Consider the following 26,951-nt stretch of genomic DNA (forward strand, 5'->3'; position numbering starts at 1 on the left):
CGGAGAGGAGTTGTTAAAAGACACGAGAGCATAAACAGCACACAACAAGGTACCAGAGTGTCTCCCAGTCAGATAACAAAAGCTGGCAACAGAATTCCCAAGACCGATGGTATCTCAAGAAAATAGAACCAGAAATCATACCGCTAGCCACCCAGATACTAATACAATGCAAAACCCATATCGCTCGAAAATCAAAGAAAAAATGCCGATTAAAAAAGGTAAAAGCGCTCCCAAACCCATAACATCGTAACGGTCGTAAATCCTGCAACCAGGCATAGTCTGACTAGAAGACGAACTGGTCTTTCCAAAACAAACCAACAAACACTACAAAGGAAATAGTGGACTTGTTTCCTTCTTTCTTTCTTTCTTTTTTTTCTCTCATGCGCAACGGCTCACTGGCCATACGCTGGAGGGGGCATCTCCTCTCGGCTGTGGCCTTCCCAGAAGTTGCCGTACTGCACTGAGCCTGAGGATTTCTCCTCTTGCATTTGACGCGCAATCTCGCCGGCCATCTTCATAACCCACGCATGCTCCACGATGCCACTGTTGGGAGGCATGTCCATATAGGGGAGCACATAGGCGGGAAGAGGTCGTGGAGGAGCTGAGAACGTGGTGTCACGTTTCTCCGAAGGATGTGACGATTGCGTTTGCTGGTGGACGGAGCTGCGAGGCGTCGCATCCGGGTCAGAAGCTCCGGAGGCGGCATGCTGATGCTCAGAGGCACCTGTAACTGGCGCAGATGATGACGTCTCTGCAGACTCCGAGAGGAAGTCACCGGGGATTCCTCGACGAGGCAGAGTCCGAACGGTTTGCTTGGAAAGACTACCGCTCAGTCTTCGTCGCTCATTGATGGTGGGCAGTCGCGCAGTCTTCTGAGGGGACAGGGGAGGAGTCACGGGGTCGTCGTTTTTCTCATCCGAAATGTTTGGTGGAGAGGAGAAAACGGTGGGAGCGCTCGTGGTGGTCTCTGCGTAAGTGCTCTCTCCGCTCACGCTTTCCACATCGTCGGTGGTCTTCGGACGGCGCAAGTCGACTACGCGCTTCTTTCGTTTTCTGGCATGCGCCTTTGAGTGGCGCCCAGAACCCAAGCTCAACCCAGATCCACTGAAGCTATGAACTGACGAGGATCCCCGGCTCTGCATGGACACAGTACTTGCATTATCAACGAATGAGTGAAGTGAACCCACATGTGAATGAGTCCGGGACAGCGTGGGACTTAGTGCCGACGATGTTAGAGCTGCAGTACTTTCTCCTTGCTCTGACGGACCGGTCCATGCCCTGTACACAACTTGCTGAATGGAAGGTGTGAACAGGGACAAAGTGCGTTGTGAGTCCGTCAACGCCGCCAGGCGTAATAAATTCTTTTGAGAGAACAAAGAGTGGATTTCGACGCCGGAGTCCAGCGATAACGACGCGATTTCGGAAGGATTCAGGGCGTTTCCCTGGGAGTCCACTGGGTCCTGAGGCGGACTGGCCAATGGGTCCTGGCCAGGACCTTCCAATGAAGCCTTATCCGCTCGCTCCTCTTCCGCTGCTGCGCGATCACGATATTCGGGCACCCACAGCCTCAAGGACAGTCGGTGAATGATAGCCGGCAGTTCATCCATAAATAAGATTCGCAACTGGCCTTCGATTTCCTTCTGTAGGTAATCACGCACGAAAGGGATCGAGTCGAACGTCGATGAAACCTTGAGTGACTCGAGAGGATCGTTTCTGAAGACGACCGTGATACCTTTCTGTTTCGAAAAGACGAGGATGATGAAACCCGACAGGCGAAAATCAGAGAGGGTAATCTGAAGGGGAATGGTTAAGCCGGCTCTGTGAGAAGAGTTCATTAGTCGTGCGCGTTCTTGAAGAAGCTCGGTACCCAACTTACGCAGCGGCCAGAGGCTTTGGCGATGCAAAGGACGGTCTTGTCAACAGGTATGTATTGAGAGGATTTGCCTGGACCCGCGTCCTAAGAGTTAAGAATGCATCTCCAGCGTAGGACATCTTGAAGATGCCGCGAAAGCGATCTTCGGCCAGGTCGCCAATCTCGAGGATCTCCAGCTCTGGCGGAATCGACCCCAAGTTCAGCTCGGTCACAATAATGTCGTCGACGATGATCGGAGGCTTCGGCGACTTATTGAGCGCAGCCGTCAAGAGATCCTGGGCGCGGGTGTAGAAACCCGCGTCCGCCATCAGCGGCGACCAGTTGAAGTTGAAAGCCATCGCAGCGCATCGAGTTCGACGTCAAGATAAGTCCCTCGAAGAGAATTTTCACTTTTGAAAAGCGACGCTGGGCGCGCTTGGAGACGGGCGCTGCGAAAAAATCGAGGGCGGGATGAGGGCCTCGGCTTCTCGTGGGATCGCGTGCTGTAAGGCGATTCCTACGCTTTCCTATCGATCCCGTGACAAGCAACAGAGCTATGAGGGGGCGACTCCATCCACGTCCAATGCACTCAGGCAGCCGACATACAGAAAACAGGCATCGCCCAATGGACCGGGAGACAATCACGGCTGATAATATAATTATCACAAGGGACCGATTGGAAGGGACGGAACAGGAACGCCGACTATTTGGGGGAAGATGTCCGGGCCGGAAAACAAGGAAAGGGGGAAAAAATTGCACGGGAGGCGGGAAGAGCAGGAACAACCCGCTCCCGGCCGGGCCCATACGTCACTTCCCTGTCTATGTTGTTTCCTTTTTGGTCCAGACAGCATCCATCGTCCGCCTCCTCCAGGCCCCTGTCACGCTATCTAGATAATATGCTCGAAAGGCATGGAACATGAATCATGGCCTGCATCAGCCAAGTACCTCCAAAGTGCATGGATTCTTTTCTATTCTCCTGCACCTTTTTAAATCTGACTGCCTTTATAATACGACAATCTTTCATCCAATCCAAGCTCGCCACAGCTTGTATCGCTCAATCATCCATTTCAACGCCTCACGCGAGAATTACAAATAGTCACGTGACTAATGTGATGCAATATTCGACCAATATATGAAGCACACCGTAGTCGCAGAGTACTGACCCCTGCATGAAGTGACAAGCACACTGATTGAATGACAAGAATACTCCGTATGCTCACCTGTCGCATTCCCGTTAACTTCCCTGCCTAAGGCCGTTGTTTCAGACCACCGAAGAAGCTTGGCGACTGTTTAAACTTCTGCCAAAGCCGGTCCGGGAATGTGGAAATTTTTCCCGATGCGACCCGTACTATTACTATTCCTGGCATACAGATTACACTAATCTGGACTCCGTGCGTGATACGATTCAAGATTGTTAGACCCGCATAACCATACGCTCCCGACTGCTCCATACAGGGATCATCCCTCTTCGATTTCAGAAAACGTATCGGACCAGACGCGTACTCCGTACAGATGCCGCATTTCTGTGGACTTCCTAAGAAACTCACCGTGGCAGTTTCAAACACAACGCCAAGCTCACCGAAGACCTGTCATCCTGTCCTTAATTGCTCCATTTTATGTCCTCGTTTCAAACTAATTGGTCTGCTATGTATAATTCACGCAGCTGCCATAACCTCACAAGTGAGTCACCACCTACAACGCTAGTGAGTCCGGAGACGATCGCGCGGCATTCATTATTCTGATCGACACGGGAAGCATGACCTGTGACACTCAATACCCCCCAATTGGCCCAGACAGCAATGAAAAAAGCGGGAGAATTACCTATACACTTGGCGAGAATTCAATCTTAATTGGCGGGATGAGCGCTGTAGAGTAAGTCGCATTGGCCAGAAGAGTTTCCCTATCTCCATCTACCGAGTATGGAGTGTCTCTCAATCAAAAAAAGGCATATGCATGTATCAACATGTGCTCCATTCTCCATAGATAAGCCTATCTCCAAGATTAATTTCCTGTATCAAGTTTGTGGCGAGCCTGAGGCAGTGATTTCACGCCATAAAAAGCAATGCTAGACACTGATTGGTCCTATCCGCAGCAATGTTAATCCGCCCCGAAAGGAATTCCTCTCGCTGTGGCAACAATATCCGCTAAGCCCATTACGGAAAGAAGTCAATAACCGTCCTACAAGCGGAGGTACTCCGACTTTCAGGGCCACGATCAGTTACAGAGCCATCTCTCAGGCAGGATTCCTGAGGATATACCTCCATATCCGTGTGCTGGTGTTGGATTTGCTTGTTGGAAAGTGCCTTCTGCTTTAATTTCATGGTTCGAGGCCTTGATTGTGCTTTGACAGTCCGCTTTCGCTAGCACATAGCCCTCGTCAGCGCATACCTAGGTAGCACCCTTACAACATGTTTTCGCCCTTAGCGCCAGCAGCATCAGACAACGGTACACTTTTACATCGAAAACCCAGGACTCGAACCGTTGCACAGAAAAAAGTCTACGGGAAGAGGAGGATCAATGCGCCTTGTGCGGTTCTGGACGATGGAAGTCCTCTCAAAGGAACGAGTAACAATGCCAAGCCCAATATCACAACGAGCAAGCCAGATACGGTCGATGAAGAAGTTGCGGAGGTAGAAGAAAAGCTGGCGGCGATCAATATAGACGAATCCAAGCCCAATAGCGATGAAGGCGAGAAGCAGGAAGTTCGGACAGCGACTCCAGCCAAAGAGCGCCGCCGGATATCCATCAAGATGGCAAATAGATCGCCAAAACAGGAGAAGACGGAATTGAGAACTCCAGTCAAGATTCAGCAAGATGCAGAAACTGACGCGAAGACGAACGTTGAGACAAGAGACAACACCCTGGCAGAGCAGACTTCGTCAAGAAGAGATCTCAAGAAAAGGTCTCCAAGGAGGAAAAAACCGGCTCCTCGATTGTCTTCAGGCTGTATTCAAGATGAAAAGACCAATGCATATGTTCGCCAGATTCTCGATGAGGCGGTGTCACCAATTGCATCGCAAGGGGTGCAGAAGTTCAGTTCCTGGGCGGCCCGATCAGAGAGTGCGTTCGATGCAGTGAAGATTGCGGAGGGGTCGTATGGTGAGGTGTACAAGCTCCGACTTAAGGAGGATGTATGCAAGCATGAGATGTCAAAGTCCAGGCTCGCGAAACTGCGTTCCTATGGAGAAGGAGTCTTCAAGATCGTGCCCCTGAGAGCGCAAACGGGACCTGGGTCGAAGAAATTCACTCGCGTGGACGAAATAGTGGCAGAGGTGAAATTGCTGAAGCTGTTGGATCCCATTCCTGGATTTGCGAGGTTCAGAGAAGTACACGTTGTCCAAGGGCGCTTTCCGGAGTCTTTCCAGAAAGCGTGGATGACATACAAACAGACCAAGGATGACTGCATGAACCCGAATCCAGCCAACAAGAGAGCTTATCCAGACAATCAACTCTGGGCCATTCTGGAAATGGACGACGCAGGATTCGAGCTCGAGAAGTTCTCCTGGTCCTCCATTTTCCAAGTGTACGATATATTCTGGGGAGTTGCAATGGCCTTGGCAAGGGCAGAAGAATACGCACTTTTCGAGGTAAGAACTTCGCCATGCATCTTTTCTAAGAAACGTTCAATACTGACCGTGTGAAAGCATCGAGATCTTCACATGGGCAATATATGTCTAAGGTCGACAAGACCGGATGGCCGTATGGACCCACCAACCACGATCGACATGAAGCAGTTTGAAAAGTCCAGCGGGTTTGGCATCAGCTCCCTTGAGACCACAATCATCGACTACTCGCTGTCGCGCGCGGAATTCCGACTGAGCGATGACCCTGAGGCAAAGGTCGAGGTTGCATCATCCGATCTTGACAGCAAGCAGCTTTTTGATGCTATTGGCCGAGATGAGGACGAGATTCTGTTGAGAGACACATACAGATAGTACGTTTATCTGAATTTCCGTGACTTGAAAAAAAGAGGAAAGCAAAACTGACTGAAAATCCAGCATGCGTGGTCAAGTATATACCGGCAATCCGCTAGATCCAGAAAAACCACCCTCCATCCCAGGCATATGGGCAGAATACACGCCCAAGACGAATCTCATATGGCTCTTATTCCTCCTGAAGAACCTCCTGAAACATATGAAGACACCAGAAACCAGCAGTACTCACCAGCAGCCCTCGAGACAGCCCCTAGTGCCATGTCCAAGCAAGGGGAACATGCAACCAGCTTCATCGCATTCACCGACAAAGACCCCCAAGAAAGAAGCAATCGAATGTTCCCATCCGGAGACGATGATGGACCCCCAAGCCAAAAGAGCCATCGCGTCATTCCAGCAGAAGCTCACCGACCGACTGCACAAGGTCCTGGAGCTTCTGGACCTGGAGCACGGCCGCGAGGACATGTGCTGTGCAGCAGATCTGGTCGCCTACGCGATTGACCAGCACTGGCTAGACGAGAAGGACTTTTTCCTGTCGTGATATAAGCCATGGCTTTAGCTTCTTCTTCCTCCTCCTCTTTTTCCTCTTTTTATTTTTTGCATTCAGTGTAAATGGTTGCATATTTTTTTCTTTTATATAATATGGGTGGGTTGTTTTCCCCGTTTCTTGTCTCCTATCTCATCGCGTCTCATTGCATTGTATTGCGTTCGTTTGCATGGTATAGAAATGGTATGGTATTGTATGGTATGGAGTTGGAGTTGGAGTGGTGTTCTTGATCTGGAATGGGATAGAATAGAATAGATACATACATAGACAGCAATATAATGAATGTAGTTAATTACATACTTGAGACACCTTTACCTTACGAAACTTTCTAAAGAAATAAACTTCATTTTGGGGAAAAAAAAGTATCTTTGGATTAGATTAGATTAGTTACTCTATATATACCGCATATTATACTAAAGTCTATATATATAGAAAAAGGTAAATGATAACTATGCTATGATTCTATGCTGCGCAATACTTACTCATCAATAGGGAGAGTAGCTACGGCATTATCTTCACTTTACGCTTGGATAAAAAAAACACCGAGATATGTTTAGTTATATGGTTTTTGTCCTGGCTCACGCGCCAGCAACGAGGAAACTGAGCAGACTTCCTGTCGTCAAGCCGGCCACGAGCATCATGCTCATAAAGCCTCCGGCAGCTTCCCTCTCGTCCACAGTGACATACCGTCCCGCGCCCATCATGCAGCTGCTGCTCAGGAATCCGTTCGTGAGGCCGAACCCTAGCTGGACCACGAACAGATAGAAGAAGTCGCTGTTGCCGATACCGACGGGGCCTCGGCCGCGGATGTTGCACAGCAGGTACAGAGGGATGAACACCAGGCGCAGGACGGCGAGGGCGAACAGCGCTCGCGGATACCGCGTCAGGTCCGCGAGCTGAGGCACCAGCACGGACAATCGGCCCAACAGGTCGCCCATGTTCCAGAACAGGAATGCCAGAGGGATGAAAATGGCTGGTTCAAAGAGCCGCGAGCGGCTGGACGGGTCCTGCACGGACTCGATCTCCGCCGTGAAGACGGGGAAGACCATCGTGACGGTGAAGCAGAGGTAGACGGCGAGAGCCAGCCACTGTACCTTCTTGAACAGACTCCATAGTCCAAACGTCTTGCGGGTTGTAGCGGTCTCCTCGTGGTCGGCGACGCCATCGTCCAATGCTTTGGCCCACGAGCCGGATGTGCGCTTCGCAAGGTGAAGAAAAGCTCCCAAGGCCAAAGCAGAGATAACCGTGGCCGTCATAAAATAGGCAAAAGCCGACTTGGACGACTCCTTCAGCTGTGCCAGACTGCTACCCGTGTCTCCCCTCTCCGGAACCGCGAGAACGGACAGGATCTGCACGATGCACGGGAGGACGCCGGCGACGCCCTGGCCGGCCATGATCCCTTGTGTGTATTCCGGTCTTCCGAACCCCGAGACGTACGCAAAGACGCCGTTCTGATTCATGCCCGTCGCTAGACTGGCTCCGAAGACCATGGTCATCACGAAGAGGAAGTACATTCCAACGGAGAGATCCTTATACCACACGGTTGACAGTGTCAGAAGGAAGAACACGACGATGAGGAGTACAAGAGATGCCGCGATCCGTTTCGGATAGGAGGCATTCTTCTGCATCTTTGCGAGAACCAACACACAACCGAGGTTCGTCACTGTCGAGACTGACAGAATGAATGGCTGGTAATGCTTCACGGCCCATTCGCTCGAGTGGAAGCGACGGCGGAAGTACGGTGCTGCAGCGAGGAACATGTTCCTGGAAAGCAAGAGATTAGTACTTCATCTTAGACAACGAACAAGCAGCCGATTATCTGCCATCTGACATGTCAATCACTCCAATGTGATTGATTAATTGAGCGATTGACTCGAGTTATCTGCAAGTCGACTGACTGAAATGGGTGAGAACGTGACATTCGAACATACCAAGCCCACAACATCGCTACACCCAATAGCACAAAGACAGAGTATGTCATCCATGAAAATGGAGTTTTCGGCCGCTCGTCCCCCTCCGCTGTCATCCGCGCACCCTCGCGTCTGCCAATGTTCGACTCGTCATTGCGGAGCGGCTCGTAGGAAGCACGAGGAGCAACTAGCTTCCGGATGCGGTCCATTGTCTCGTCTCACACTCTCTGTTGTTCTTTTCTTTTCTTGCCTTTTGGCAAGCCGGGAGGAAATAGCTTGGGAGTGCTGGAGGAGGCTCTGTCAGAGCATCCCCGCCGGTTGAACAGGGGGCAAGAAATAAACCGATAGCCTGGTTGGTGCTCGACGTAATAGTTGATGCTCCTCCACGTGATAAGCAAGTTCCGCTGTAAGCAGTCACATGGAAAACAATGCCAAGACCACCCGCCTGCCTATCACAACAGTGCTGTTGTTCACAGTACCTATCATACTTCCCCAACACAATTGTAAAAGCCATTTGCATGGAGAAGTTTAGCTTAGATGAAAAATGAGAGAGAAGAGTGGAAGTTTCGTATCTATATGCATACAATTCCCTAGCATGGCAAGTCGTCTATGCAATGTCTAGACAAAGTCCAAGGACGTCTATCATACATACAATGGAAAAAAAAAAGGAGCTGTATAAAACACAAAAATCCCAGATAATGCAGCGGACAATTCTATTCCCGCTGCAATGCAAAAAGGAAGGTGTGCTTTTTTAGACGAAACTGAAGGAGATAGCCACCATCTGTCAGATGATTTAGCCCAAGGTTTCCAGCTTCATACGAAGAGAGAAAAATAATTACAGAAAAATTCAGATGCCGAAGAATTCGCATAGAAAGGCAATAGTGGGAGAGGAAAATGGTGAACGGGTATGAGGAGTTGGGAGGTGAGGGACAGCTTATGCCTGGAAAGCAGGTTGAAGCTGCTGAAATCAGAACCAGTGAAAGATGAATAAGAGCTGGACCACCACAGGAGCGGGTGGATGCTCATCCGTTGGCTCTTGGTAGATTTTTAACAAGGTCTGGTATCTCAGCCCTGTTTATGGGCTTTGAATTCGCTCTGATCCTTCACTTCCTCCTCCTCTTCTGCATCCACTTCATGTTCCTCCTGGTGAAGCTGCTCCAGCTGCTCTTCATAAGTAGGAGGACCTTTTTGAGCAACAAGCGGATGTTGCGGCATGTCACCACCACTCATCTGCCACTCCATAAGCTTCGTAAACGCTCCGTCAGGCCGGGAACTGAGTTCCTGGTATGAGCCCTGCTCTGCAACTCGTCCATCAGGGCCCAGAACGATGATGGTGTCGGAGCGCTTGATAGTGGAGAGTCGGTGAGCGATGCTGATGGTAGTGTTGTTGCCACGGAGCAAGGCCGCCAGAGCGCTGTTCACCAGAGTCTCGGATTCGGCGTCGAGGGCAGAGGTTGCTTCGTCGAGGATCAGAATATCAGGGTCTTTGATCAGAGCTCTAGCAATGGCGATGCGTTGTTTCTGTCCACCAGATAGTTGTGCGCCACGGGGCCCAACATGAGTGTCCAGGCCGTCCGGCTTGAATTAATGTCAATGGCATTGTCCCATTCCGATGCGAGGAAGTGTACTTACGAAGTCACTGATGAACTGGCAGTTCGCCTTCCGCGCTGCTGCGACAATCTCGGCTCTGGTCGCTTCCGGCTTGCCATATGCGATATTCTCCGCGATCGTACCCGAAAACAGGACAGGCTCTTGGGAAACGATCCCGATCTTCCGTCGTAACGACTTGGCATTCATTCCACTGATGTCCTTGCCATCGATCAGGATGCGTCCCTCAGTAGGGTTGTAGAATCGCAGAAGGAGGGACGCAATCGTCGATTTGCCTCCTCCAGAAGGACCCACGATAGCCACATTGGAGCCCTGGGGAATCTCGAAATTCAAATCCTTGAAGATCGTCACAGCAGGCCGAGTCGGGTAGCTGAAACTGACGTTCTCGAACCGGATTGGACCGCGTGCAGAGGTGACCTTTTCACCTTTAGTGGGAGAGATTGTCGGTAGCCTGTCCTGCAGTTCAAACAAGCGACTGGCTGCACCAACGCCTTTCATCAACTCTGAGTAGAAATTGGACAAGCCAAATAAGCTAGACCCAGCATATGCAGTATACATAAGGAAAGACGTCAGTTCACCGAGCGTGATGGCGCCCGACTGTACTAAGCCTCCTCCCACATAGAGGAGACTCAGAATCGTCATGTTGCCCATGAGACCTGTCTAGAAGGGCATTAGAACGCCTCCACGTTCAGATACAGAGACTACTTCGCGTCACCTACCGAGCTGAAGAAAGTTGCGCTAATGATTGAGTCTTTCTTGCCCAATTCAAAAATCTTCCGGACTTGAGAGTTGTAACGGTGGACCTCCTGAACCTCTCCTGCAAAGGACTGGCTAGTTTTCACGTTCCCAAGACGTTCCTCGGCAATCTTGGTCAACGTGCCCAGATTTTTCTGGATCTTACGACTCAAGTTGCGGATCGCTCGGCCGTAGAAGAAAGCTGCCAGTCCGATGGGGGGAAGGAGGATAGCCAGGACGCTAGAAAGCTTCAGGCTCACATACGCCATCGCTGCGAAGCCAGCAGCACCACTGACAAACGCTCTCAGACCGTCAGAGAGATTTTGAGTGATGCTCTTGCCCACGATAAGGGTATCCGAGCTGAGCCGCGAGATCAAGTCACCCACGCGATTGGCGTCAAAGAACTCTGCGTCTTGGACAAAGGTTCGCCGGAACAGCTTGGAACGCTGCCGCGCGACGACCCTCTCGCCCACAATACGGAGAATGATGATTCTTCCGTAGTTTGCGGCGGCTCCAAGGACGAGAATGCCAGCCAAAGCGCCGTAGAACATGGGAACACTAAGTCCAAACAATTCATTGGTTCCTTCAGCGTTGCTCTTGGTCACAATGTCCATGATCTTTCCAATCGAGAAGGGGATCGACATCGTGATGCCGGAGGAGATCAGGAGACAGAGGAACGCAGCGGCGAGCCATTTCGCTTCCGGACGAGCAATTTGCAGCAGCCTCCATATCTCCTGCAGACCCGGCTTTTTCCCGCCGCCCTTGGTGTCGCGTCCCAACTTCGCGCTCAGATTTATCTGCGCTGCTTGGGCAGCTCTCTCTGACAGCTGGAACCCTTGCTGTGAATCCACCTCTTGGTCTCGGACAACTTTCGAATCGACTTGCTTCACGGCTTCCGTCGTCTGTGGCTTCACATCATGCACCCTCCGGGTCGCAGACAGCAATCGGATTTGCTCTGTCACAGCGGAATGCGGAGAGGAGCGGCATGGCGTCGGAGGGAAGGTTCGTAAGGGCGAACGGAAACGAGGTATACCCGAGATCACCGTCGGACTGACCGGGTGCTGAGCCTTCGAGTTTTGGGTGGTGAGGTGGCGCTGCCCGTAGGTTCTGGAGCACAGGCTGCCGACAGCGTCTCCCCCGAACTGGCTCTGGCTGAGATATCGAGGTCCAGCCCTTGGGGTCCAGACAGCCAGCAGCTTGGAGCTGCGCATGGCTGACAGCGGTGGGCAGACTCCGGAGGCCTTTTTCAAACCGATGTCGCGGGAACCAACGGTGCCATATCACGCAAGATCAAGCGTCCGACTCGCAATTGCCACGACATGCGGCGGTCGCCAGCGAGCCCATGAACAGAGGAAGCAGTCGCGCAGAACGAGCGCAGCGTGACGGCGTGCTGTACCGATGTCCTCCAGCGGCAAGCAGGGCCGTCCGGACTTGCCCGACCAATGCGGACGGCGGACGCGGGCACCAAGCAGAGGATTCTGCCGGCGCTCACCGCCTGCGCGATGAAGTCCGTGGAAGCCCATCGAGGATCTCGAGGGTTCTAGCTACTTGCCCACGCCTGGAAAGGGGCGATTATAGAAATAAGTGTCTGACGGTCCCAGCCCTCACCGTAGCTGCTCTGCCTTCTGCCCAAGGCGCTCGCTAGAATCTTCCGCTCCGCCCAGCTCATACCTAGAACTCTAAGCACCCCCCTTCTCTACCCCGCCCTCCTCGCCCCTCCTTAGCTTCGCTTCTGTGTGTACGAGGCAGCGTCGCCCACCACGCCGCCGAGATGGTGCTTGACTACAGCAAGTGGGATGCCCTAGAGCTGTCCGACGACTCGGACATCGAGGTGCATCCCAATGTCGACAAACGATCTTTTATCCGGGCGAAGCAAAACCAGATCCACCAACAGCGTTGGCAACGCCGCCACGAGATCCAGACCCTGAAGTACGAGCGCATCATCAACGATGGCCTGCTGGAGCGCATTGACAGGCTCCTGGACGCCCTCCGTCAGCATGAGGACTCGAACCGGGATCCTGACGAGCTGGTTTTCCAGTGCCTGATCGAGTCGGCCGGTGACCCCAGCCAGGACCAGCCGCCGCCACCGCCAGAGGGCGTCCACACGCAGGAGAAAGAGCAGCCCAAGTACTCGCAGATGATGAGCTCCCTGGTGGACCAGGTGAAGAAGGAAATCGAGGAGTCGAACGCTGAAAACCGATACCAGGCATACATCACGGGAGTGCAGGGACACAAGAACAAAGTGATGGGCCTCCAGCAAGAATTGCTGGAGAAGTTGGCGCAACTGGAGAAGGAAGAATCCAGCAAGATCACCAGCGACGACATACACACCGGTTTCGATAGCTCCTTTATAACCAAGGACAAGCCCAAGAAAGATGATAAGGGAAAGGCACCGGCCAAGAAGACTGAGACGGTTGAGCTGCTCAATCCCAATTTCAACAAGAAGGACGAAGGTGCGGAGGCCGATGCAGAGGATGGAGATGAGGAGGATATCAAGCCGAGCGAGTTGGCGAAAGAATTCGCCAAGATCAAGTTGGGAGACTACCGGGCGTGTCTCCAGTTCATCTCTGAGCACCCGGAGATTGTCGCGGAGCGAGAGACGGATGGTCTCCTGGTTGAAGCATTCAACAGTCAGATGGAAGGCAAATCAGAATATGCCCGTCAGTGTGTGCACCAGGGTCTGCTATTGCAGTACTGCCGGTCCCTGGGTCGGGATGGAATTAACCTCTTCTTCAAACGGTACGTACTCCAAGTTCACCTTTCTGTAGCTATACATCGAGGTAGACATTAGGCTAACTTGCATCACAGGATCACGACAAAGGACCACCAGGCCGCGACTCTTTTCAGGAACGACGTCAACGAGACGTATAACAAGATCAAGACTCGCGCCGCAGAACTGTCCAAGAACAACTCGCCGGGCAACGACCCTGCCGGCGTGGAGCAGATCCAGCTGCATGCCGTGGACCCCAACACCAAGATCAACATCACGATTCCTCCCGCAGAGAGCACAAACCCGGAGGAGATTGAAGCGCGCAAGATCTTCGATTCATTCCCTGCGAACCTGCGGAAGGCCCTTGAGTCGCAATCCCTCGACGAAGTGAACAAGGTTCTCGGCAAGATGCCCGTCAAAGAAGCCGAAGAGGTCGTCGAGAAGCTGAGCCAAGGCGGCATGCTCAGTCTCGAAGAAGGCATCGTGGACGCCACCACGGAAGAGGGCAAGAAGAAGCTCGAGGAGATTGAGGCGGAAGGGAAGAAGGCAAAGGAGGAAGAAGTAGTTGAAGAGATTGGCGAACCAGCTGATTGAAAAAGTTGAAAATTCTTGATTATTTTTTGTTTTCTTCTTTCACTTTTTCACCCCTATGACAACGCATGAAAATGCATGTCACCTTCATTCAGATGTAGGATAGGAGTTCCTAATCCCGTCAACCCTCGCATCATCACCTGCCACCTTCCTCACTTCACCTCTGACATTCCATACTCATAAATTAAAAAAACCTTACTACTGATCTTTTGATCTCAACTCTCCTCTCTCCGCGTCCTCAAATTTAGTTCACTTTTGATCTCTTTGTGACATTTTCCCAGTAAAGTATCTTCTATACGTATTCTATAATTCAGAAAAAAGAAAAACTAGTAACAAAAAAGAGAGTATGAAATGAATTCCCTGCATTACCTGCCTACTTATGAACCAGATAAAAAGAAAAAAAACACCGTGAAAGGGAAGTTTGCAAGACAGACCAGACAAATGAGAAACGAGGGGGAAAAAAATCACTATAACACAATGTGAGGTAATCGTGAGGATAAGGAGATAAAAAGGGCCCCAAGTCCAAGGCTCTAAAACCCCCAATCCACCACCTTGACGAGCTTCATGAACTGAGAACGTATCACCTCTAATGAAATGTGACAGTAAAGGTTGGAGCACTAAGAAATTTCCCAGCATAGGTAAAAGGGTCGTTAATTGAGGTTGATCCACCAAGGGCCATCCAGCAAATCCCTTTTTCCATAACATACTCATTTCTGCAACAATATGTATTGCCAGGTCGAATTTCATGGTTCCAACGACCACTGGTCAAATCTGGTTCACTATTCGTTCGCTTCGACTCGTTATTTTCGACGCTCCGGTTCAAAAACTCAGACACCGCTAGCACCCGGTGCATTTGGATCCTTTTTGAGATCAAGCAGCAATTCGCGGAAGCGCTCCTTGCCCGAGCCGCTAGCACCTCCCTTTACGCCTTTCCCGGAAACATCCACCAGCTTGGCAATACGCTCCCAGGCAGTGCCGCCGACGGCAGTGTCTTCACGGTTAGCAAGGAATTGTTCGGCCTCGGCGCGGGTCTGCGCGCGACCCTTGTCTGCCCGGTTGCCGTAGGAAACGTAGAAATCGTCGATGTCCTCCCGAGCCTTCTTTATCGTGGCAGCTCTCTTAGCAGCGGAGGCCTCGGCACGACGGGCAATGTCTGCATCCCTTCTCGCCCGCCATTCCCTGTAACCCAAGAGACCAGATGTCAGTTTGTAACATTTCCGAAATGGAGAATCATTATCCGGCTTCATTTCAAAAGCAATAGGCAAGAACGTCCTCCACTTACCGGATTGGCTCTGGCTCTTCCTCCTCAGGTTCTGCGTAGTTCGTGTAGCCTGTAGAAGTAAAAGGGGCACCCGTTCCGGTGATAGTTCCTCCTGGCGCAACTTGCTGTTCGAAAGGGGCCCTAATTAGCATGCTGCCTAGATCTTGAAAAAAGTTATGGCAATGAAATGCGTGTCTAGCTGCATACCTCATTTTGAGTGTCGATTGCCGGAAAAGATGATTCGAAGCCAGAGATCTCTTCAGAGGCAGCAGTTGTTTGCACATTGTCTCCACCTCCCAGCAGGTCGTCATTGGTATCCTCTACCGCGGCAGACGTGGCAGCATGATCGTTGGGGGTAGCAAACTGGTCCGCGTCATCTCCGAGAAGTGCACGCTCACGAGCTAGGAAGTCCTCTCCATCCGCAGCGCCGTTGGTCTCGACAACTTCGGTCTGACCTGGAAAGCCTGTTAGAACTTAGGAGACATGTTAGCTGCGGTCGGGGAACCAACCAGCGTTGAATTCTTCTAGGGAAGGGAATCGATCGGCCATTTTAAAGGCAATTTATCCGTGTGCAATGAACGGAAGAATCAGAGATAGATAAGAGTACGGGAAAAGGTAGAATGAAATTCAAGGAAGCAGAGAGATGAGGGCGTTTGGTTGGTCTTCTGGCCAGCAAGACGCTGATGGGCGGCGGACAGTTAACAGATTCTGCCGCCTCGGGCGGTGAGCAGCAGTCGCGGAGCTTGGTCTGGTGATGCTGTTGCAAGGTGAAGCTTCAATCAACAATAATAACAACAGTGCGCGTGGCCAATAGCAGGAACTTGTTACAGGCACAGGAAGTCCGCTGGTCGCTGGTTAAGATATTGGCTGCTTTTACTTTTTCCTTCACTGTGTCTTGCAGAGCGTGGTTGCTGTACCTGTCGTCACTCCGGATTCGGCTTGGATACTTTCTTGCGCACTCCCACGTAATCCGCGCTGAGACTTATCGTGGATGAGTCTCCTTCGATCAATCTTTCTCCCGTTTTATCTCTATTGGTAAATTGCGTTTAAATACTACTTTTGGCTTCGATGAACCATGGCGTACACCGATGATGCCGTCAAGGCAAAGCTATCGGCTCTCAACGAGACTCAGGAAGGAATCGTAACCGTCGCGCAATGGGTTATGTTTCATAGGTAAAAATTATCAAGCTACCTTCTACCCACGATGGACCAATGCTGACCCTGATAATTGTAATTACAGACGCCATGCGGAGCGAACTGCGCAGCTTTGGCTGCAGAAATTACGAGAGTCGCCAGCGAACAAAAGGCTCAATCTGATATACCTGGCAAATGGTATGTCCTCGTTCGGATAAAGAAGGTTCACAGGCTGATTGGGTACGCAGAGGTTGCGCAGCAGTCTAAAGCGAGGCGCAAGGAAGACTTTTTGAATGCATTCTCTCCGGTATGGATGGAAGCTTTAATGAAATGGATTGAGCTTGGCTGACTCTGGAACAGATTATCGCCGAAGCCATGGCCATCGCTTATAAAGGAGCCTCAAATGAGATCCAGCAAAAACTTCGACGTGTGGTGGAGGTTTGGAGACAGCGTTCCATCTTTGAACAGCCCATTCAGGAAGCTGTCGAAGCTCGGGTCGAGGGTAGGTACCGAGCTTAGTTTGCTTCGCAACATGGTCGCTAAGAGGTAAATAGAATTGGACAGATCCCGTTCTTCGGGTAAAAAGCCACTGCTCGGAGGTTCCCTCTTCTCTAGCTCTTCTGGATCTGTACCGCCAGAGCTTCAACCTCTCGTACCGCTTCAGGTCGCTCTTTCTAAGGCCGCAGTATCTTCCAGCGCCTCAGTTAGCGCTGCGAATGCAGAATACGAGAAGATGAATGATCCTAACACACCTGTTCCGATGCCGCCGGTCCATGCTGCACGCCTGAGTCAGCTCTTGAAATCACTAGCAAATGCCGAAAGTTCGGTGTCTGAGATCATCAAATCGCGTCAAGCTCTCATTGACGGTCTGGAGAAACTGCTCGATACCAATCGTTCGGCACTTGAAAAAGAAAAATCTCTAGTTTCTCAGCTTTCCGAGAGGAAAGCCGAGACGGAGACGAAAAAACGTGACGTTGAGGACGCAATCATGCGAGGCCTTTCTGCAGAGAATGCACCCGGAACTCACAATGGAGAATCAGGAGTCCAAGACGCACCCCGTCCGGAGATTGAGGGTCTGACGCCGCCCCCGGTGGAATCGCTGACCCCCGTTGGGTCTCCAGTCCAGTCATCAGCACCCGCGGATGGAGCCCAGGAACCATCAAGGCAGTCGTTTTCGTTGCCGCCGGCACAACAGGCTGGTGGAGTTGTTCCTGGCACAGATCCTTCTAGCTTCACTTTGCCTCACAATCCACCGCATGACGACAGTTCCGCCAACGGTGTTAGTTCGAAGAAACGCAAGGTCGCCCATAGCGAGGAGGACTACGCGCAGTTTGCGGGCGGCGACTTAGATGCGGACGTGGCAGAACTGTTGAAGCAGGAAAGCCAACCGTAGGATGCTTTCCCCCAATCAATGAATGTTCATGGTCTTCCACCCATCTACCTAAGATACCTGCTTGCTACCTTCTTTGACGTATGCATCAAGCCGTGTTACGTTGTTTGATGTTGTATCACTATCATTGTTTTTTGACTTCAAGCTGGTTGGGATTTCGTGGTTACTTCATTCAAAAATGTATGGTAATGTTAGCAGGCTTCGGATGTTTTTGCTCCTACCTAACCTACCTAGGTAACTTAGGACTGATCGTCATGTCAATATCAACGTCAATGTCAATGATTACTGGTTTTATCCTCTCTCTCTCTCTTCACCCTTTTCTAGTCTTCCCCTTGGTGAAGTTGACTCCTGAACGCTATGTGAAATGGAATCACCACCGATACGGGTAAGAGCAAACTAAGGTGTATTATATCTATAGGAAGAGTCTGACGGAGTGGATCATCATCTCCTCATCGTATGTACATACATACTCCGTACATACAGCCCAGAACATTACTGATAATTTAAGTAAAAAATGAAAATTGCGTGGAAACCAAGTTAATTCTTCTTCATTCATGAATAATGTCCCGAAGAAATGAAACCACGATGTCTTAAAAAAAAAAAGAAAAAGAAGAAGAAGAAGAAGAAGAAAAGAAAACCGAGGCGGAAAAAGAAACCTCCATTAGACACTAGATACTGTACACAGTTACGTTCGTTCGTGCGAGCCATCCAAGCAGCTCGCTTTCTCAGCTCTCAGCCAACCAAGTCATATATATCAGGATCGTTCCAGACATCCCGTGAGAACCGGTTTATTACTGAGGAGGACGGTTTCCGCTTCCAGTGATGACGATGGACGAATTTCTCAGAGTTTGACCCAACATCAACGATAGACCTTCTCGCAATTGGTGGTGACTGTTGCCCGGCTTGAGGCGGAGGTGGAGGTGGAGGCTCAGGCGGTGGAGTCGACGCGGAGGAGCTGTGGCGTTTGGGTTTGATGAGGAGGATAATGAACAGCCCAACTACTAGCAGAAAGAGCAGGAGCAAGATCTTGCGCTTTGTTGTCCGTCGTTGGTAGTTCGTCGCCTGTATCAAAAACAGTTCAGCAGATGTATCAAGCACAAAATCGCGGTTGCGCATCTGGTACACACCACTTTGAGTTCCTTATCCGCAGCTTTCACCTCGGTTGCCATCCTCTCGACATTGTAATCTATCCTGTCCAGCATCGTACCCTGGTCGATGATCATCGTCTGCAACTCGCGGAATATATCTGATAACTCAATAATGCCCTTTGCGATATCGTTGATCTCCCGCTCTCTCTGCAGGATCGCCGCATCGTTGGCACCAACCATTTTCTGCGAGGTCTGTTGGAGGGTGGTCTGCGAGAACGATTTATCGGCGTCCGACTCCATGAGCGACGGATCTGAGTAGGGGTTCAGCACTGGTGTTGTGGACCGGTCGAACGGCGAGGCCATTCCTTCCAGCTCCCGTAGCTCTATATAGTTGTTAATTAATTGTCCCTTTCTCGGAATATGTCGAGAAAAAAAAAGGTGATCTCTCTTACTTTTCAAGTAGGTGCTTTGCTTCTTTCGAAACCGCGCGCTCGCCTCTTGAACTCTCGAGGCAAGAGAGATCTGAATGTTCTTCGCCATAGTCTCTTCACCTTTGCTCACCCCTCCCTGCTGCTTTGCTTCCCGCACCATCATCTCGATTTTCTGGATGGAGTCCTGGCAAGAGTGAAATCCACGGGTGATCTCGTGTGTCAGCTGATCAATGAGGCTCTCCTCCTCCTTTCGGGCCGCCTCATCTCCAAACCCTGGCAGGAGATGCTTCTGGTGAAGTTTGTCTAGCCGAGCCGACTTCTGCGCAATGTCCGCTAGCGTCTCCGTGACCTCTTCCTGCACGTCTACCCAGCGGGGAGGCAGCATGTCCATTTCGATGACGGCGTCGCCATCATCTTCCAGACCCTCAGCTCCCGCGATCAACCCACGTCTCTCCTCAGACAACGACGGTGAATCGGAGAAGCCATGAGAAGGTCCGAAGTGACGTGGCTTCTTCGTCGGATGGTGAGCGAACGATTGGCGATAAGAGATGTAGCTGCAATGACACTGTCAGTCCTGGGCCAAGCGACATGACACACACAGTGGAGAGCTATACAGATTTGTCCGATCCCGCCACATCCTGGTGGCAGAGCACTCTGAGCTGTGGCTAACGTTCCTTGTCCGTAATCACCTTATCATCCTTGTGAGGTGTTACTGGGATTCCGCACTGGTCGCTGGATCGCTGTCTATTCGCTGCGACGGTCTAACTTGTAGACAGAAAGAATAATACCGGAGGGAGGGGAATAATCAGAATCAGGATTATCTCAACGCAGACTCAGAGGCAGGGAATAAACAACCAGCATAATATGATTCTCGTCCGCGTGCCGAGTCTCAGCCTCCCAGTTCTCCAACGTCGCCGCGGAGGCATGTCATTCCGATTCTGGCTTAGCGGCGGCAGCTCTCCGGGTCCTGTCCATCCACGGATCTGCCAGGGCCAGGCACGTACTATATTTAATATTGTTGACATGCTGTTATTAATGAATTATGGATCTTATTATGAATATGAATCGGTGGAGGTAAGATAGAGTAGTGGTGATGTTCCATCCATGTCGTTCTATAATGGCCTCGCTTCTACTGGCGTATTGCCGTATATCGGTACTCATGCTGGCATCATCATCGCAGCTGCTCTGATGCTCTCCTTGCGAAAGTACATGGGTGAAGAGGGGAAAAAAGAGGCTTTATCAATCCATTGTCAAGTTTATTTCTAGTCATCATAGCCATAAGTTCGGGGCTATTGATCGTCTATTGGCGGCCCACAGGTCTGAAATCAATAGCCCTGGAGGATAGATGAGCTCTGCTTTCTTACAACTCTTTTCTTGTACTCTATTTAAGCTCAACATTATCCAATACGGAGACTGTGGTATTGATGGAAATCTTGAGGCGATGCTAGTATATGCACGTAGTCGTACTCTACTGTATGGCATCCAGAGTCCAGATCGCGCCAAGACTCCAGCCTGAGGATGCAAGGCTTGATTTCCCAGTCTTCACGGAGCCAGTGGCAACACCGTCGAGGTCGACAGATCTGCAGCGGCCAGACAGGGCGGGGCTGCAGGAGGCGAGAGGCTGACTTTCAGGCTGAGCGCTGAGCGGCGGTCGGCGCTGGTCACGTTTTTTGCACACAACGGTTTAGGCTTCAGCTCTCCGTCCCCAAGTCCGTCTCCAGTCCCATTCCCCCTAAAGCCAAAACCCTCGTTTCCTCCACTCGCATCCTATCATCCCCGACTGCTGTCTTCCATTCCGCACCCTTATTCATTCGTGATTTACCTCGTCTTTCTTTCCACACGTCGACATCATGGTACGCATTGCATTCCATTCTCCTCAAGTCCCTGTGCCGCTGCTTCTCCCCGCTCTTGCGGGGCTGCCCAAGACCCTCGATTTACGAATGCACTGCTAACGTCGCAACCACTTCCTCCAGGCCGACTCTTTGACTGAGGAACAGGTTTCCGAGTACAAGGAAGCGTTCTCGCTCTTTGTAAGTCCTCTGCCTCTGGTCGCGGTTGTGTTTGCGACTTCATTGAGTGTACACGAGCTTACTGTATTGTTGTTGCCTTCTCACAGGACAAGGATGGCGATGGTTAGTTGCTCGCTCCAGACCTTACGACAGCGCTTTGCGTCCATCTAGCTATACCCGGATAACAATACTGATGGTTTGGATCAGGCCAAATTACGACCAAGGAACTGGGCACCGTCATGCGGTCCCTCGGTCAGAACCCGTCCGAGTCCGAGTTGCAGGACATGATCAACGAGGTGGATGCCGATAACAACGGCACCATCGACTTTCCCGGTATGGAGACTGCCAGCAATGATATCGTCCGTGATTCGTGTTCGAGGATGCCAAACGCTGACTATCGTAGAATTCCTGACCATGATGGCTCGCAAGATGAAGGACACCGACTCCGAGGAGGAGATCCGCGAGGCTTTCAAGGTGTTCGATCGCGACAACAACGGCTTCATCTCCGCGGCGGAGTTGCGCCATGTCATGACCTCCATCGGCGAGAAGCTGACCGACGATGAAGTTGATGAAATGATCCGTGAAGCCGACCAGGATGGCGATGGCAGAATTGACTGTGAGTTCATGCACAGAAGGACTCCCTACAACGGTCGAAAGACTAACGGAGCTCGCTCAGACAATGAGTTTGTCCAGCTCATGATGCAGAAATAAGCTGGCCGCTTTTCTTTCCACCCTGCGTGCGGAGGGCAGCGGCTAGAGCTCGATTTGCGATTATCCCTTTGACTATCGAACGTTTCTTGCGGGTTGTTTCTCTTACTAGGGCTGTGATTTTGATGAGCGTCACGATCATTCAGGACTGATTTTTAGGCCGCTGGTCGTCTCTTTGGATCTGTCCTTGGTCTTGAGGCGAGGAAGCAGAGTGAAACCGCGGTAGTCGGCACAGAGCAGATGGGAATATTTGGATGCGATAGCTTACGAAAGACTTGATCCGTGGATTTTTGCTTGCTTTGCTTTCTTTGCTGAAGGACCCATTCGATCTCTATCCCGTTTCCAAGTGTTTACCTGGTCTAAGACTGTCCTCAATTCCACCCAGCCCCCCTACCTCAACCCCTCTGCTCACCCTACCTTTCCCTATCCCCACCCCATCTTATGTATGTTGCCCGTAGCAGATTCCGTTGCTATGACTGTTATTGGCGAACAAGTAAGTATGAACTACTTATTTTGGAATTGCAAATTTTTATCTATTGATTTTCGAAGAGTCATTCCTGGCTATATCTGGTTATCGGTTGAAGCGGAAAATCTCCATATACTGTCTGGCTAGATCGACGCCGGCATCTGGGTCGTCGTCCTGTTCATTCCAGCCCCATCCCCAACTCCTTCCTAATGCGGCGGCTTCATTCTTCTTCTGCCGTCGCTTGGCCTCTAGCTCGCGCCATCCGCTCTGCCGCCGTTGGTGCAGTTTCGCTTTGAGTTCCCTCCCCACGTCCGGGACCAGAATCGCCTCTTGGACGCCCTTGTCCGTAACTCCGAATCGGGACCAGAATTCGCGAATGAGCTCTGCGGTCTGGGCGTATTCCGCATCGATGTCAGAGTCTTCAGGGATGAAGGAGAGATCGACAGCGGAGTCGGCATAATCGCCACTCCCGTCTCCGTCCGTGGGGAGGGGTGATAGGAGGGGTGACGATGCTATCGACGGTCCCCTCCATTCGATCTCTACGACGGTGCCTCGTGCCCGTGCCATCGGCTGCGTCTGTCGCACCTCGCCGATGCGGACTCGGAAGTCGCCCACGTCGTAGGTTGTCCCACCAGCTGTGACGGTATGCCGGTGGCACCACAGGGGCTCACAGGCGCGCACGAAATGCTGGAAGAGAGTGCTGCAGGAAGGAAGAGGGATCGTGCTCATGATCATGCCGGATTGCGTGGATGGTTTCCGCGGAGGCTGCTGGGCCAGCCCCGGAGCATTCGTGTCAGGCTGATCCGTGGACTCGGACGCGTAGATGAACCCATGGTTAGGATAGTGAGAGAGGGAGAGGAATTGCATATAACGTGGCTGAGGCGGCGGGTTTGGTGCATGGGCAGATGCAGGAAGACATGAAGATGTATCCCGCATCAACTTGTGTTCGAGAGCCCAGCGGCCCACGGGCACTGCTTCGTCACCGTAAGACGAGCGAAGGCGCTCTGACAATGTTGCCAACGCATTAGGAGCGTTGGGAGTGGATGGGATGAAGAAGACCCTAAAGACAGTTAGTCTTGATATCACTTCGACAAGGCGTGTCTTACCCTGTAATCGGCATTTCTGCGAGTACATGTATGTATATATACCTCCCTCTCCCGCAAAAAAAGAAAAAGGTATTGCAGACTAGGAATTCACGCTGTTATAGCAACGGAAAGATATAGAAATCCAACAGGAGGATAGTCCACAGAGCCAACACCTTTGAACAATCAGCTGCAGTGACAGATATAGTCCCAGACACACAATAAAATTATAGAATACAGTAGCAAGAAGGTATAAGTGGCAATACAGTGATCCTCAGTAATCTATAAGGGTCGTCTCATCACATAAATAAAATCGAAAATTCTGTCAAAAAAAGCCAGGCTGTTGCCAGGCACAAGACAACACAACCAACTCTATCAATATTTCCTGAAACAGATATATTAGATATAATGAAATAACTATATAGACTAGAAGTTCCACGCTTGGTTAGGCTGTGTTGGTCATGAAGATGCAATAGTCGGAGCTTCCAACAGACAAGCAGCTAAGATGCGACGTTGGCAGCGGCCGCCTGCCAAGAATCCAGACCCATGGCTCGAACAGCAGAGCAACGGAGAGAACTTTGCAGCGACCCAACCGCCCCCATCCTGACCGTCTAAGTCAACACCTAATCCAAAAATATCCCATCTCCGTTGGTCCCGGCCTCGCGATGACAGGGGGAGGGAGTCTTGGGAGGGACGAGCATTGCCCGAAGGAGCAGTCCCGCGGCGGAGTCGCTGCTCTGCTGCCAGCTCTGCTTGGCCGTCAACCGCCATAGTCCCGCCCCGAAGAGGAACCAACACGCCCTGCTCTCCCTCGAGTCCCTCCGCACGGGCGCTTAACATGGGGTAGATGGCAATGTGCCAGTGCCATTCGGCAACAGGCTGTGGGTATGCCAGCCCACACTCATTGGGCACTGCGCCTGCATGAGAATGTCTTGGCCGATCGTATCGCTAGCAAGGGAGCGACTTGACAGTGTCCGCGAGTCCGCGACACACCTGGTTTCTGCAATCGTACAGGAATACCGTATCCAAGGATAGCTCGTGCCTCTCTCTCAGCTATCTGACTGTGAAATCCTTTTTTCAAGTCGTTCTCGTTTATCCTAGCGACTGTCTACAAGCACAGTTCTTTCTTGGCCCGTCGCTCCTTTCCCTGTGGTAAGGTGTCAACTGTCTTTGTCACGACCTCCATTTTTTGTACAGTACATACAAACAGAGCGCCCGTTGCGTTCTGCCTCAACCCTTTCAAGCAACTCGACCGGCATGCCGCATTGAATCCGTCGTGCCTGTTTTTCGTTGTTTCTTCCCTATTCCAACGCTCTCTAAGATACCTGCAGTCAATTGTCGCCGGTGTCACATGAGGAGAGGGAACCCGTCGCGCTCGATTGTCCTCCAGCCAACATGAGATTTGTGCGCAAGAGCTTGGTCATCCCAACATGCGTGCTAACAATCCTAATCTATCTCTTCCTGAATAACCCCCCATCCATCTCAGATCGGCGCAACATTCCCACCCAGACCACCGTTTCCATTGAGAAGCCACCACCGAACGACAACCGTGTCCACTGGCAGAGGCCGCCTGAAAAGCACCCAGTAACCTCCTTTATCCCCCTCCCAACAGGCAAGCCTGCCAAAATCCCCCGGATTCAGTATGACTTCCCTCGCGAGCGCTCCTCCGATCGAAAGAGGCGACAGGAGAGACAGGCGGCGGTGAAGGAGGCATTCATACACGCGTGGGGTGGCTACAAGGAACACGCATGGCTGAAGGATGAGGTAGCCCCCATTAGTGGCGGCTATGTCAACACCTTCGCCGGGTGGGCAGCCACGTTGGTAGACGCGCTCGACACGTTGCTCATCATGGGACTGAAAGATGAATTCGAAAAGGCCGTGGCCGCGCTCGATCAGATCGACTTTACGACCACCGACGACAAGGACATCAATGTCTTCGAGACGACGATTCGGTATCTGGGAGGCCTCTTGGCTGCTCACGATCTCTCCGATGGGAAATACCCGGTGTTGCTGAAGAAAGCCGTCGAGGTGGCGGAACTGCTCTATGGCGCATTCGACACCCCGAACAGGATGCAAATGTCTCGGTGGGAATGGAAAAAGTGAGGCGATCTCCGGCTTGGTCTCAGATCTGTCCTGTCACGAAGAACTGCATTTGCGCTAATGCTGTTGATTGTCAGATCGGCTCAAGGACTTCCCATTCGACCGGCTCGCAATACGCTTCTGGCGGAACTCGGGTCTCTGAGCTTAGAGTTCACGCGGTTAACCCAACTGACCGGCGACCCAAAGTACTTTGACGCCATCCAGCGGATCACGGATAACCTGGAACGCGCGCAGCCTAAGACCCAGATACCCGGGTTGTGGCCCATGGTGGTTGATGCGGAGAATCTGATCTTTGATGACAACCGCTTCACGGTGGGTGCCATGGCCGATTCCACTTACGAGTACCTTCCCAAGGAACATTTACTTCTCGGTGGCCGGACGAATCAGTACCAGCGGATGTACGAAGCAGCGATCGAGCCGATCAAGAAGTACCTTTTCTACCGCCCTTTAACAAAAAATGGTGAGGACATCCTCATCAGCGGCAACGTCCATGCATTTGGATCGGGAACGCCCTCGCTGGAGCCACAAGCCCAGCATCTCACCTGCTTTGTCGGCGGCATGGTCGGAATCGCAGCTAAGATCTTCGAGCGGCCAGAGGAGCTGCCCATCGCCCGGAAGCTAGTAGACGGCTGCATTTGGGCGTACGACTCGATGCCAACCGGTGTGATGCCGGAGGTCTTCTATACGGCTGTTTGCGAGGACAAGGACAACTGTACGTGGGATGAGAAGAAGTGGCTGGCGGACGTGCGCGCTTCCGCTGTCCATCGTGGTAGGGTCGATTCCGACAAGGATGAGGATGAGTATGCGCGGGAACTGGTGAAGCAGGCCGGATTGCAGCCAGGAATGACGGAAATCAACGACGCTCGATACATGCTCAGGTGAGTCGTTTCTCCGTCACGTCGCGTGCGTCGCATTGCTGATGCGGAGACAAAACAGACCGGAAGCGATCGAGTCGGTGTTTATCATGTATCGAATCACGGGCGACAAGGCGCTGCAGGACGCCGCCTGGCGCATGTTCCAAAGCATCGAAAAGCTCGCGAGGACCAATATTGCGCATGCCGGCATTGAGGATGTGCGCACGCTCAACACTGAGAAATTCGACAAGATGGAGAGTTTCTGGCTTGCAGAGACGCTCAAGTACTTCTATCTTATTTTCTCTGAACCCAGCCTGATCAGTCTGGATGAATATGTATTGTAAGTGAGACCCTATCTTCTTATTTAGGTACCTCGTCGGTGGGGCGGTTTGGGGATGCCGCGTAGTGTCCACGCGGCCTCGACTATTTTTTCCCTTCTACAGACGCTAACGCGACTCTACTTACAGTAATACTGAAGCGCACCCCCTGAAGCGCCCTACGGCTTAGAAGTCAGCGTATAGACATTGCAGTCTGCTTGCCTGC

General features: G+C 51.6%; 11 protein-coding genes across 11 annotated transcripts; 5 read left to right on the forward strand and 6 right to left on the reverse strand.

Annotated features, from left to right (window-relative positions):
* Positions 1-392: 392 nt before the first annotated feature.
* On the reverse strand, positions 393-2,211 carry T310_3406 (Mitochondrial distribution and morphology protein 34; the record flags this gene model as incomplete). The annotated part of the gene is made up of 2 exons (XM_013473717.1): positions 393-1,818; positions 1,877-2,211. The coding sequence occupies 2 exons, from the start codon at positions 2,209-2,211 to the stop codon at positions 393-395; spliced, it is 1,761 nt and encodes a 586-aa protein (XP_013329171.1).
* Positions 2,212-4,260: 2,049 nt separating this feature from the next.
* T310_3407 (uncharacterized protein) lies at positions 4,261-6,325 on the forward strand (the record flags this gene model as incomplete). Its single annotated transcript, XM_013473718.1, has 3 exons — positions 4,261-5,439; positions 5,497-5,786; positions 5,851-6,325. The coding sequence occupies 3 exons, from the start codon at positions 4,261-4,263 to the stop codon at positions 6,323-6,325; spliced, it is 1,944 nt and encodes a 647-aa protein (XP_013329172.1).
* Positions 6,326-6,909: 584 nt separating this feature from the next.
* T310_3408 (uncharacterized protein) lies at positions 6,910-8,450 on the reverse strand (the record flags this gene model as incomplete). The annotated part of the gene is made up of 2 exons (XM_013473719.1): positions 6,910-8,095; positions 8,263-8,450. 2 exons carry the CDS (start codon positions 8,448-8,450, stop codon positions 6,910-6,912), a joined length of 1,374 nt encoding a protein of 457 aa, XP_013329173.1.
* An 856-nt stretch (positions 8,451-9,306) lies between these two features.
* T310_3409 (Xenobiotic-transporting ATPase) lies at positions 9,307-11,795 on the reverse strand (the record flags this gene model as incomplete). The annotated part of the gene is made up of 3 exons (XM_013473720.1): positions 9,307-9,819; positions 9,874-10,509; positions 10,569-11,795. The coding sequence occupies 3 exons, from the start codon at positions 11,793-11,795 to the stop codon at positions 9,307-9,309; spliced, it is 2,376 nt and encodes a 791-aa protein (XP_013329174.1).
* Positions 11,796-12,355: 560 nt separating this feature from the next.
* T310_3410 (Hsp90 co-chaperone Cdc37) lies at positions 12,356-13,888 on the forward strand (the record flags this gene model as incomplete). Its single annotated transcript, XM_013473721.1, has 2 exons — positions 12,356-13,323; positions 13,393-13,888. 2 exons carry the CDS (start codon positions 12,356-12,358, stop codon positions 13,886-13,888), a joined length of 1,464 nt encoding a protein of 487 aa, XP_013329175.1.
* An 824-nt stretch (positions 13,889-14,712) lies between these two features.
* On the reverse strand, positions 14,713-15,695 carry T310_3411 (Clathrin light chain; the record flags this gene model as incomplete). The annotated part of the gene is made up of 4 exons (XM_013473722.1): positions 14,713-15,064; positions 15,168-15,271; positions 15,354-15,610; positions 15,656-15,695. 4 exons carry the CDS (start codon positions 15,693-15,695, stop codon positions 14,713-14,715), a joined length of 753 nt encoding a protein of 250 aa, XP_013329176.1.
* Positions 15,696-16,308: 613 nt separating this feature from the next.
* On the forward strand, positions 16,309-17,673 carry T310_3412 (DUF618 domain protein; the record flags this gene model as incomplete). The annotated part of the gene is made up of 5 exons (XM_013473723.1): positions 16,309-16,319; positions 16,387-16,478; positions 16,529-16,587; positions 16,641-16,782; positions 16,835-17,673. 5 exons carry the CDS (start codon positions 16,309-16,311, stop codon positions 17,671-17,673), a joined length of 1,143 nt encoding a protein of 380 aa, XP_013329177.1.
* Positions 17,674-18,402: 729 nt separating this feature from the next.
* T310_3413 (uncharacterized protein) lies at positions 18,403-19,826 on the reverse strand (the record flags this gene model as incomplete). The annotated part of the gene is made up of 4 exons (XM_013473724.1): positions 18,403-18,732; positions 18,798-19,141; positions 19,211-19,743; positions 19,789-19,826. The coding sequence occupies 4 exons, from the start codon at positions 19,824-19,826 to the stop codon at positions 18,403-18,405; spliced, it is 1,245 nt and encodes a 414-aa protein (XP_013329178.1).
* Positions 19,827-21,039: 1,213 nt separating this feature from the next.
* On the forward strand, positions 21,040-21,909 carry T310_3414 (calmodulin; the record flags this gene model as incomplete). Its single annotated transcript, XM_013473725.1, has 5 exons — positions 21,040-21,042; positions 21,163-21,219; positions 21,306-21,321; positions 21,406-21,531; positions 21,602-21,909. 5 exons carry the CDS (start codon positions 21,040-21,042, stop codon positions 21,907-21,909), a joined length of 510 nt encoding a protein of 169 aa, XP_013329179.1.
* A 568-nt stretch (positions 21,910-22,477) lies between these two features.
* On the reverse strand, positions 22,478-23,492 carry T310_3415 (uncharacterized protein; the record flags this gene model as incomplete). The annotated part of the gene is made up of 2 exons (XM_013473726.1): positions 22,478-23,432; positions 23,479-23,492. The coding sequence occupies 2 exons, from the start codon at positions 23,490-23,492 to the stop codon at positions 22,478-22,480; spliced, it is 969 nt and encodes a 322-aa protein (XP_013329180.1).
* A 1,357-nt stretch (positions 23,493-24,849) lies between these two features.
* T310_3416 (Mannosyl-oligosaccharide 1,2-alpha-mannosidase) lies at positions 24,850-26,915 on the forward strand (the record flags this gene model as incomplete). The annotated part of the gene is made up of 4 exons (XM_013473727.1): positions 24,850-25,553; positions 25,632-26,432; positions 26,491-26,748; positions 26,876-26,915. 4 exons carry the CDS (start codon positions 24,850-24,852, stop codon positions 26,913-26,915), a joined length of 1,803 nt encoding a protein of 600 aa, XP_013329181.1.
* Between the last annotated feature and the right edge of the window lie 36 nt (positions 26,916-26,951).

Source organism: Rasamsonia emersonii (genome assembly GCF_000968595.1).
Source record: "Rasamsonia emersonii CBS 393.64 chromosome Unknown ctg1118621760066, whole genome shotgun sequence".
NCBI lineage: Eukaryota > Fungi > Ascomycota > Eurotiomycetes > Eurotiales > Trichocomaceae > Rasamsonia > Rasamsonia emersonii.